The 12,211-nt window shown below is 49.2% G+C and overlaps 1 protein-coding gene across 1 annotated transcript; it reads left to right on the top strand.

Annotated features, from left to right (window-relative positions):
• Window positions 1-3,681: 3,681 nt before the first annotated feature.
• Window positions 3,682-8,072, top strand: LOC103654454 (probable beta-D-xylosidase 7). The gene is made up of 4 exons (XM_008681282.4): window positions 3,682-4,449; window positions 5,809-6,278; window positions 6,386-6,483; window positions 6,582-8,072. The coding sequence occupies exons 1-4, from the start codon at window positions 3,880-3,882 to the stop codon at window positions 7,931-7,933; spliced, it is 2,490 nt and encodes an 829-aa protein (XP_008679504.1). The 5' UTR covers window positions 3,682-3,879; the 3' UTR covers window positions 7,934-8,072.
• The last annotated feature ends 4,139 nt before the right edge of the window (window positions 8,073-12,211 follow it).

The following is a 12,211-nucleotide window of genomic DNA, read 5'->3' as shown; positions in this document are numbered from 1 at the left end:
GTAGTGGCATGAATACTACATCTTTTTCCTTCAACATGAAGGGTTAGTCTCAACATCCAGTGAGACACGCAACAACAAGTTGCTTCGTGGTTACAATTCTGCAAACTTGCTGTTATTATCACCAAATATACAGTCAATCATCAGGATTTAGACTGATACGCGCAACAATATGTTAGCCATAAAAACAAAATACTTTAGGGCTCATGCACACCATTTGTCATTTGGAGCAAGTAGTTGACTTCAGATCAACAAGGACAATGACCATCAGGTCTAGCGCTCACAAGAACATTCATTGGTTGCATTGTGCTTTCAAGCACATAGGAGAATTTGCGCATATACAATGGCGGTAAAGTGCACGGCATCAGGCCAATGCTGCCAAGCAGAGATTTTTATATGCAGAGATGTATAGTCCAACTCGTTTTTATCATTGCCCATGGTTTACCCAATTACTCATACCATTCTGAAATTGGGTATCGATTTATGCAACATTTCTAGGTATAATAATTTTGAGAGAAAACTTATAACAACAGTTAATTATTTGTGGTGTTGCCAGCAGGGCAAACATTTCTCCTCATATTATATACCAAATTGTTCTATAAAGCATTATTTCGATCTCTTCATTGTTCAGAAAAAAAGAGAAGCTTTGGAATAGAACATACAAGGCCAAGAATTTGTTTTATCTGGGAAAAACCACCTGATTGCTAAGCTTTCGATTAAGCAAATGGTGATAACTGCTTGGCAACAACGAAACAAGACTGTTATCCGTCTGGGACCAGGCTTCAACAACAGATAGTAGTGCTCTCATAAGAAGAAATCATCAGGAGTAGAGAGGATACAATAGGTCTCCACAAGATCTTCATATTTCTATCACAAATTATCATCACTAGTAGTCTAGTGGTCAAAACATATGGCTCTTCTGGCTCCAGGGACCAAGGACATATTAATGTCTAATTTAGCTTCAAGCTCTGTGGTGATGTGAGATTTCATAGTTATTTATCTACTCTTCTCGCTTCTGGTAGATCGGAGGTAGATAATGGTAAGCATGCCAAAGAGTGGAATTCAGTGTAGTTCGGCTACATAAACCCCAGGTATGTGTCCATTCAGGACCGACCTTTACCATTTATTTTACAGTGTATACCAAACTTGTCAAAGGACTATCCCGAGACAATTCATTGACTATAAGTATTAACAATTCCGAGAGATGTATGCGACACAAGCATAGAGGTTCTTGATAGAACGAGTAAAGTGGTTCGACGGGAACACACTATGGTTTTCACACCAACATAGTGAAAATTTTCTCAGAATAACCTCTCGGTATACTCGCAACTTCGTGTTGCTGGCGATTACATGTCCTTTTATCTCATAGTTTGCTTCATGTCATTTAGCGACAAAGAGAGCAATGTGCTAACATCTGGTTGAGCAATATATGACTGAGATTTCTGATCTTAAATCATTTGGTAAGGTCTTTTTGCTTACTAATATAATCCCAATTTGTGATATCTTCTATGCCAAAAAGGCTTTCAAGCATTATATTATATATCTTCGGGTTACTTCGGGTAAACTTTATGCATGAGGAGAGAGGAGAGAATTAACTTATCCATGTTCTGTTGTATTTCAATTTAATTTCCCAGATTATTCAAGCACTATAGAGCTTGATATAGTTGTTATGGCCACTTGGCGATATATAAATATATAATGCCACACAACACAATCAAATAAAATATAGAGCTAAACAAAATTGTTTACGAAGGTTGCGCATAATGTGACTTTAGGGGCTTGAACAACCCACCACAATTCACGCGAGTACAAGCTCTAGCGTATCTAGCGTCAACACGTGTGCGGCCATCAGGGCTACGACAATATAGCAAGCCTTCGTAATAAATGCAACAGGCACAATTATGGCTCGGTAATTGGGGTACACGATAAATCCACGCAACGTGCGCAACAGGCACAATCGTGGCTCGCGGCAGACAGACAGTGCCTACAGGGCATGCAAAAAATACGCGACTCAGCGATGGCGGCCTGACTCAACGGAAGCGATCCGATTAATGGAGAGCGCGACATAGTAATCACATGACGCAACCAAGTTCGTACGACACAAATACTACGTCGTGTTGCCAGGGCGCAGCCAATGCTTAGCCAATGTTAAAACTCATCCGATTAATAATTTAGTCTGATCGGCATATCCGGATACCCACTATACAATTTAATCGCTCGACGTGAGTTTGAAGGCTCCACGTATTAAAAATATTTAGAGCGATATTAAGTATGCACAATATAGACTTTACATGCATTTTAATAATTATCTGCTATGAGAAATAAAAGCAGAAAAATATAATAGAATTAATGCATGAGCATAAGTAAATCAGATGCATGAAAACATTTTCCCATGATTAAATATGCATTCTTTAACTAATTATTTGCGACATAAAAAATAATTTAAATAGAAATTGCAACAGAAAAGCATACATAATTATATTTCTTTTTCCTAAACACATAGCCTTATCCAATCCCTTTCACATCAAGGACGTGCAACCACTTGCATGCACGGCAACCAGCCAACCGCTTTGACGGGGCACTTTTTTTCTTGCGCAAGAAACACGCACATGCACAACAGCTCTCGCATGCGATTTTGATCTCGCAGACGTAGCGTCTGGATCTGACCGCGTTTTCCTCCAGCCTTGTCACAACCACACCTGATATGCTTTGACCGGATACTTTTTCTTTATCGTGGCGCATGAAATGCACAGCCGCACAGGACACAACTGCTCTATCTCTCTTGTAGTGCTTAGCGAGGCCGCTACAGGGGCAGCACGCTGGCGGGCTGTGCCGCGGCAGGGTGGCTAGATAGGCATAGTGACAGTCTGTCAGTCAGGGGCGGCGAGACAGAGACGTCCACTGACGCGAGATCAAGCCGTCAGAACCGATGCGGCGAGACATCGAACAGCCTTGGAAGGAGCGGACCACAGGCCTCCGGCAGCAACCATGCAGGGTTGTAGGTGGGCTAGCGGCAAGCTGCAGGCGAGCCGTGTGCGCACACGCGCTGGTGCAATGCGACGGCCGGTGGGGCGCCACGGAGGGAACAACGGCTTCGCCTCCTGGCTATTGGTTGGTGCCTGGTGGTGGCAGGCCAACGACGTACCATAATAAGTAGCGCCTCATGGCGTGGGCTCGGACCTTGGTGATGGCATGTGGCTGTTGCACTTTAGATTGATCGATACAAACCAAGAACATAAAAGAATACCTCTTGGCGTAGAGGAATTGAAACCTGTCGCGTAGGACAGTTCGGCTAGGCCGGTGACCTGCCGGTTTGATGAAGAGTTGATGCAGATCTGATCCCGCAGCAACGTCGAGGTAGAGCGTGCTGATAACGTGTTGAGAACTACGTTGCCGCAGATCACCAGATCTGCTCCTTTCCCTCCCGTCAGCAGTAGAGGCGCAAGAAGCTGTAGAAGACCCGTCTCCCTTCCCATAAGCACGACAGAAGAAACACACGGGACACAAGATATAGGGTTGGGCCTCTGGCCTCTTTCTCATCTATGTTCCACATGAGGGGTACAGGCTCTATATATAGAGACGCGATAGCCCTCAGGGCTATATTCGGTATTTGCCCACATAACCCTTCATTAGGGTTTCTCAACAATATATACTAGCTAGCCACTACGAACGAACCAACATACGCCTCAGCACGCGCGCAATTGATCGATCTCCATTGAATCCAAGCCGCGAAATGGAAACACAACGCATTACTTGCATGCTGAGGCTGCGATTCCCCATGATGGCTACTAATAATAGCCGCCTAGAGTTTATAGTGCATCACACGCAAACACCAGTGAGCGACATGAGGCTCAGCTCTGTCCGGCCTGTTGACCCAGATGCATGGTGTATTTAACAAGCACACAATCCCGCCACCCACTGCACCCATGGCCTCTCACTCACGTTGGACATGGATCATGCTGCATGCATCTTCTTAACCACCTGACTAATACTGCCTCTTTGTGCTTTATTTCTCCACATACTACTACCGGCGCAAACGCTGTCATGGCAGCGCTTCTGGCGATACTAATGCACCTCCTGGTCCCGGCGCTGCTGCTGATGAGAGTCGTGGCAGTGGTGGCGGCCGGGGCACCGCCGTTCTCGTGCGGCGGCGGCCCGTCGCTGGGGTTGCCGTTCTGCAACACGAAGCTCCCCGCTGCTCAGCGCGCGGCGGACCTAGTGTCGCGGATGACACCCGCGGAGAAGGCGTCGCAGCTCGGGGATGTCGCCAACGGGGTGCCGCGGCTGGGCGTCCCCTCGTACAAGTGGTGGAACGAGGCCCTGCACGGGGTGGCCATCTCGGGCAAGGGGATCCACATGGACCGGGGCGCCGTCCGCTCCGCCACCAGCTTCCCGCAGGTGCTGCTCACCGCCGCGTCCTTCAACGACAACCTCTGGTTCCGCATCGGCCAGGTGCGTCACGTGTGTGTGACATGGGCATATATATATATGGCGCACTCATCATGCATATGACAACATTGTTATGCATGGGCCGCCGGCCGGATATTTGATCACCGTGCATTTCAGCTGTTTTTCATTTGCGCGCTTCGGTTATTAATTATTTCCATTCCATGTGATCAGACGATATTAAGAGAGATTTTGATTTGCTATAGATTTAAAACTATTCAATATCCTCTAATTCACATGGATTGACTAAAAAAGATCACTAAGACGTCGTCCGATTTTACAGAAACAAAACAAATTTGGCTTTCGGCCTAACAAAACTTCAATAGTTGAAGCTACGTACGTACTGTTTATAAGATATAAATCCAACAAGATTCTACTATATACTATGAAGATAAATGTCAAGTTTAATATCTCATCGTACTCGTTGGTACTCCATCTCCACAAAACTTGGCGGAGTCAGTGGAGTAGGTCATTAGGTGCTACAAAAACAATTTGTGGAGTTGTGAACCTTTAGATGGCTCTAGGTTCCAGCTCAAGTGCGGAACTGTACTTTATAATATCAATTCAATTAGTTTTAAATCTAAATAATAAACAAAATGACTTATATAAATGTCTTCTAAATGTTCCACCAACTCTACCAAATTTTTTAGCGCTGGAGCTATCCCAAACAGAACCTTAGAAGATATTTAGATAACTTGTTTTACTTATTATTTATATTCAAAATATTTAAATTTATATTATAATTTATAGCTCCACACAGCTGGAACCTGAAGCAGTTCTAAACACTCCCATAATAGCGTCTAATTGATTTGATGCCCTCTTAAACTTGTTTTAACCCTTTGTACACATTTTTAAGTCAAAATTTTAAACTTTGATTGAATTTTTAGAAGAAGAAAAAATATATCAAAATTTGTAACATCAAATAAGTATCATTAGCTATACTCTAGAATATAGCTTTATAATAGTATGCTCATTTTATATAATATGTATTATTATTCTTTGTTATGAAGTTAGTTAAATATTTTATGCGTTGATTTATTTAGCAACAGTGGAAGTAGTAATTAATCTGAATAATGATAAAATGCCAGCACAAGGAATGATAAAATGGTGACGAAAGCAACACACTAGCTAGCATTATATATCTTTTAGACCGGGACAACATGTGAAGGTGAGTTGTTCAGCCAGAGTTTCCATAATTAAAGTTACTCAGCATGTTGTCACCAACATCAAAGAGTGCGTTGCAAGCATCCATCGTCGATCCATGATGTGTTAATTTATTGTACACACAAACACTAAGAAAAAAATAATTAATTTGCCGGCAGCCACGTGAACTGACATGAGTGGTACATGCATGCATGTATGTAGGCCACAGGCAAGGAGGCTCGCGCATTCTACAACATCGGGCAGGCGGAGGGGCTGACCATGTGGTCCCCGAATGTGAACATCTTCCGGGACCCGCGGTGGGGCCGCGGCCAGGAGACGCCCGGCGAGGACCCCGCGGTGGCCAGCCGGTACGCCGCCGCCTTTGTCCGCGGTCTGCAGGGCAGCAGCAGCAACACAAAATCAGTGCCGCCGGTGCTGCTGACCTCGGCGTGCTGCAAGCACGCCACGGCGTACGACCTGGAGGACTGGAAGGGCGTGACGCGGTACAGCTTCAGGGCCACCGTGACGGTTCAGGACCTGGCGGACACCTTCAACCCGCCGTTCCGGAGCTGCGTGGTCGATGGAAAGGCCAGCTGCGTCATGTGTGCCTACACGTCCGTCAATGGCGTGCCGTCCTGCGCCAACGCCGATCTGCTCACCAAGACCTTCAGGGGAAGCTGGGGACTCGACGGGTGAGGCAGGCGTCGCTCACTGCTCACAGCTCACAGCACAGCTGCCGTACATTCCACGGCGAGGAGCTCGCTCGTTCTTACATATGGTCGTTTTTTCCGTGAAGCAGGTATGTCGCCGCGGACTGCGACGCGGTGTCCATCATGCGCAATTCACAGTTCTATCGCCCGACGGCGGAGGACACCGTCGCGACCACGCTCAAAGCCGGTATGTCGTCGTCGTCGTCGTCACTTTGGTCTCCGTCGCCTGTGGACTTTAACGCTTTTCGAGTGACAAATGGCAACCACGTACGGACACACATGTAGGATTGGACATAGATTGCGGTCCCTACGTCCAGCAACACGCCATGGCCGCCATCCAGAAGGGGAAGCTGACGCAGCAGGACGTTGACAAGGCCGTCAAGAACCTCTTCACTACCCGCATGCGGCTGGGCCACTTCGATGGCGACCCCAAGGCCCACGTGTACGGTAACCTCGGAGCCGCCCACATCTGCACGCAGGAGCACAAGAACCTAGCGCTCGAGGCGGCGTTGGACGGCATTGTCTTACTCAAGAACAGCGCCGGCGTCCTCCCGCTCAAGCGAGGGTCGGTCGCCTCTGCCGCCGTCATCGGCCACAACGCCAACGACGTTCTCGCCCTCCTCGGCAACTACTGGGGCCCACCGTGCGCGCCGACCACGCCTCTCCAAGGGATCCAGGGGTACGTCAAGAACGTCAGGTTCCTGGCCGGCTGCCACAAGGCGGCCTGCAACGTCGCCGCGACGCCCCAGGCGGCCGCGCTGGCGAGCACGTCGGATTCCGTGATCCTGTTCATGGGACTGAGCCAGGAGCAGGAGAGCGAAGGGAAAGACAGGACGACACTTCTCCTTCCGGGTAACCAGCAGAGCTTGATCACCGCCGTAGCCAATGCCGCGAAGCGGCCTGTCATCTTGGTACTCCTCACTGGCGGCCCGGTAGACATCACGTTCGCCCAGGCGAATCCCAAGATCGGCGCCATCCTGTGGGCCGGCTACCCTGGCCAGGCTGGCGGCCTTGCCATTGCCAAAGTCCTCTTCGGTGAGAAGAACCCCAGTGGGAGGCTGCCGGTGACGTGGTACCCGGAGGAGTTCACCAAGGTCCCCATGACGGACATGCGGATGCGCAGCGCGGGCAGCTACCCCGGCCGGAGCTACCGCTTCTACAAAGGCAAGACCATCTATAAGTTCGGCTACGGCCTCAGCTACTCCAAGTTCTCTCACCGGGTAGTCACCGCCCGCAACAACCCGGCGCACAACACGACCCTACTACTCGCCGCCGGCCACGCGGCGACGACCGAGGACAACTTAAGCTACCACGTCGACCACATCGGCGACGAGCTGTGCCGTCAGCTCAAGTTCTTGGCAGTGGTCAAGGTGCAGAATCACGGCCCAATGGACGGGAAGCACACGGCGCTCATGTTCCTCCGGTGGCCGAACGCGACCGACGGCCGACCAGCGAGGCAGCTCGTCGGGTTCCAGAGCCAGCACATCAAGGCAGGGGAGAAGGCGCACCTGAGGTTTGAGGTAAGCCCGTGTGAGGATTTCAGCAGGGTGAGGGACGATGGCAGAAAAGTCATTGATAAAGGGTCACATTTTCTCAAGGTTGGCAAGCATGAGCTGGAGATTAGTTTCGGGGCATGAGATTTTTTTCCTTTGTGGAAAACAAAAGCATATATATAGGACTTATACGGTGTAATTGTTTCATAGTGTGATTTATCATTTTATTTATACTACTCTATTAATAACATAATGTGGACGCTGATGCTATCACGGTTTCATCCTTCGCGCTGACACTCTAGACCCCTCCTTCAAGTTCTACCTTCGCTATCGCCAAGGCAGAGCGAGATACTGCTTACCCTTCGACTTGAAGGATGACAGCATGGCCACACCAACCTCGACATGGTGAGGTAGTCTACCGACCGTGGGAAACCCTCATGAAGGCTGAACACACGTTCCGATAGGAGAGGTGGGCACAGAAACTTAACCTATTGGCCTCAAGCCTATGCCACTTAGAATAGTCCGAGTAAGGGGGTGTTTGGTTCTATGGACTAAAGTTTAGCCCGGGTCACATCAAGCGTTTGACTTTCAAATAAAAGTATAAAATATAGACTCAACCAACTGTACTATTCGTCTCACTTTTTAATCTTTGGCTGAGAAATTAGTTTTATAATCCGACTACATTTAATACTCCGAACGGAGGTTCAAATATTCGATGTGATAGGGGCTAAATTTTAGCAGGGGCAAACCAAACACCCCTAAGGCTAGAAGGTTCATGCACATGGCATTTAGAGTAGCTGCTGGACCTCTCCCCTCAGCACAGTCTTCGGGCATCACCAAGGAGCAAAAGGCCGCTGCTAACCCTTCGGGCCTGGAGGGAGGTAGCACCACCAATCGGACAGAAGAGGGCGTCAACCACCTCTCAGCCTTCGGTAGCCAAGTGACCATCACCTAACCTCGCCCTCGAGCATCGCTAAGGCCTAACTCATCGGCTGTGGCACAAGCTCATGGCGTTCGGGATATGATGTGCAGATCAGCTGCTCGGGACTCATGGGTCTAGGATACCCGTCGTCAGCACCCATCAGGCTGGTGCCAGTGCGGGCGGCAGCGCGGGCGAGAAGAGGCCGCTGCCGCCCGCGCGCGGGCGATAGGCGGGCGAGAGGCCGGCGCCGGGCGATGGCACTGGCGCCCGGCGAGAGCGGGCGATATCGCCTCGCTCTCGCCCGCGCTGGAGCGCCCGCCCGGGCGAGAGGCGGGCGAGAGGGAGGCGAGAGGGAGGCGAGGCACTGGCGGGGCGAGAGCGCGGGCGAGAGCGACGTGGCGCGATCTGACTGGTCCACGTGTCGCGATCTGATTGGTCCACGTGTGCTAGCCGTTGCAACTAGCCGTTTTTGACCGTTTGGAGTCCAAAAAATTCGAAAAAAATTGCAAAAAATTACAAATTTGGTTGAACATGTATGGGGACATAATAATCATTAGATTTATGTAATTTTCTATTAATTATTATGTATTTTTAAATCGTCATGTAATTTTATTTTAATTATTACACAATTTGTAATTTTTAATTCAATAAAAATATTATGTTGTGTGTTTTCTGAGCGTTGAAATAAATCCGCGTGAATTACTTAATTCTGAAATAGAAAAGCTGATGTGGCTATAGCCTGAGGCTGTAGCCTGCTGCAGCCTATGCACTGGAGCAGCAGAGGCGAGAGTGGAGGCGAGAGCTGACGTGGCAGGGGCGAGAGGGAGGCTGTGCACTGGACTCAGCCTCATGCTCCACCTACAGCCATCACCAACCCTTCACGGGCAGCTGCTTACCCTTCCAGTCTGGTGGATAGCGGTACCTCGACAAAAGCAAAAAGGGTGTCAGGCCAATAGGCAGCTACAACGACGTCAACCTCGCCACGACAAAAAGTAGGTCGTCGGCCGTGGGAGACCCTTACAGGGACATTCCACGTGCTCCAAAGTGGCTCAATACCGGCGTCGAGACCCAACTCGCCTGCCAGAAGCTCCATTGGTCACCCTTCGAGTCAGATGCACAACAGAGCTCAAGCGGTCTAGATCATCCTTGTCACACCCGATTTTAAGGAAAAAACCGAATGCATAGCATATGTGCGTCAGGATCTATTTCCACATATATGTTAACATCACAAGTGTAATATATCAAAAAAACAATACATAAAAGTGTAAATAAAAATTATATTAATATATTACACTTCGAATCGACATAATGTATTAACCTTTATTCATCCAAGTACAACGACATCCTTCCACAAGAAGATGACTTGTGGAATCACTAGACTAGCATCCATCAAGTTCACCATCATAATCTTTGTCGGAGAAAAAATTCTCCGGCCGGGTGGCGGAACGCACCCGCCCTAAATCCTTAGATGATGAGGGGGCCTAAGCGTTTTGCATGTCTACTAAACGATGGACGAACACAAGAACACACAAGGGTTTAGAGTGGTTCGGGCCGCCGGAGCGTAATACCCTACTCCACTGTGTGCTGTATTGAGCTTGAGAGCTTGTATCAACTTGTGAGTCTGAGAGTCTAAGTGAGCTTGAGCCTAAGTTGGGTCCCCCTTGTAAAGTCGGGTGCCCTCCCTTTTATATCTCAAGGGGGGCATATACAAGGATACTGAGCCCCGTCATGTGGGCCTAGGGGAAAAATGGAGGGAAGTAACTAATGCTGTAACGCCTGGGCCATCTCCGAGCTCCATAATGTCTGTAGTGCATATAGTATTGATATCATGCGCTGCTTCCTCGGTAACGCGCGAGTGATGATGAGCATAGTGTACGCCGCAGCACGGGCGTACTGCCTGTCAACGGAATGGACAGGCACGCCGCCTGCAGGATGGCCTGGTCGCCGCCCGTCAGCGGAGTGGACAGGGCACATTAAATGCTGAGGCGGCACATCGCCTGCCAGTGGAATGGACAGAGCTCATTAAATACCGAGGCGGCACATCACCTGCCAGTGGAATGGATAGGCGGTGCGCCTTATTCGCAATAAATGCGGCGGCCGCGCAGCCCAGAGGCCTTACGTCAGGCTCCGCCCGCTAGCTTACGTCACGGGCAGTAGGCCACATGACAGCAACAGAGGTCGTAGGCTGTTGGTTGCCCACATACTCCGGGATATACGGAGAGTAGCACAAAGCAGTATGCAAGACCTGCTTCGGCTGGTTCTGTCGTGCTTCGGCTTCAGTGATTTCCTTCTGCTTCTGGATCGTGACTTGGCACGTCCTTGTGGTGTGTCCCTTGTCTTCGCCACAGAATAGGCAGAACAGTTTCCTAGGCTGATTACCATACCTTCCTCCGAAGCTTTCCCACCTCTGCCTCTCAGGGCTGGTGGCCTGTAGGAAGTTTGTTGCATTACCGAAGACTATGAGCTGTGCTGGCTGCTCTGAGTATGGTTGGTCTTGTCATCATTTGTATTGGGATTATCGATTGTTCTACATGCCTGGGGTGGAGTCTTCCTCCGAAGCCCCTAGTCATCTCAGAATACCTATATGCTTCCTCCCTTCTTTGGCGGAAATCATTGTCAGCTCGGATGTATTCATCCATCTTCTGGAGAAGCTTCTCCAAGGTCTATGGTGGCTTTCTTGCAAAATATTGTGTTGTGGGTCCTGGTCAGAGCCCCTTGATCATGACCTCAATGACAATCTCATTGGGCACTGTAGGTGCTTGAGCTCTCAATCGCAAGAACCTCCGGACGTACGCCTACATGTACTCCTCATGGTTCTGTGTGCACTGGACCAAAGCTTGGGCAGTGACTGGCTTCGTCTGGAAGCCCTGGAAGCTGGTGACTAGCATGTCCTTTAGCTTCTGCCACAACATAATTGTCCCCGACCGAAGAGAAGAATACCATGTCTGAGCCACACTTCTGACTGCCATGACGAAGGACTTTGCCATGACGGCAGTATTGCCCCATACGAGGATATGGTTGCCTCGTAGCTCATCAGGAACTGCTTCGGATCTGAATGTCCATCATACATGGGGAGCTAAGGTGGCTTGTAAGATGGTGGCCACGGGGTAGCCTACAACTCTGCTGCAAAAGGAGAAGCATCATCGAAAGCAAAGTTACCATGGTGAAAATTGTCGTACCATTCATCATCATTGATTGGGCTCTTTTGAAGAAGCTCCCTGTGTTGGGGCCTTCGGTCTTGGTCATCCTGAGTGAGATGTCGCATTTCCTCAGCTGCTTCGTCAATCTTCCTCTGAAGATCGGCTAGCCGAAGCATCTTTTCCGTCTTCCTTTGTACTTGCTGATGAATGGCTTCTAAATTCCTGATCTCCTGATCCAACTCCTCCTCCTGAGGTGTTGGGCTGGTAGCCTTTTCTCTTCTGGCTCCTAGCTTCTCGCAGGGAGAGTGTCTCATGGTTTGTGTCTAGTGGCTGCAGAGCAGCCCCTGGCACTGTTGTCTT

Source organism: Zea mays, chromosome 4 (genome assembly GCF_902167145.1).
Source record: "Zea mays cultivar B73 chromosome 4, Zm-B73-REFERENCE-NAM-5.0, whole genome shotgun sequence".
Taxonomy (NCBI): domain Eukaryota; kingdom Viridiplantae; phylum Streptophyta; class Magnoliopsida; order Poales; family Poaceae; genus Zea; species Zea mays.
Note: the sequence above shows the minus strand (reverse complement) of the source record. Positions and strands in the feature narration are given on the sequence as shown.

What these genes read in the sequence shown, in the direction of transcription:
- LOC103654454 (XM_008681282.4), top strand. Translation starts at nt 3,880, where the DNA reads ATGGTGTATTTAACAAGCACACAATCCCGCCACCCACTGCACCCATGG. An exon ending in TCTGGTTCCGCATCGGCCAG is followed by an intron (nt 4,450 to 5,808) that starts GTGCGTCACGTG and finishes GCATGTATGTAG; the next exon opens with GCCACAGGCAAGGAGGCTCG. An exon ending in GGAAGCTGGGGACTCGACGG is followed by an intron (nt 6,279 to 6,385) that starts GTGAGGCAGGCG and finishes TCCGTGAAGCAG; the next exon opens with GTATGTCGCCGCGGACTGCG.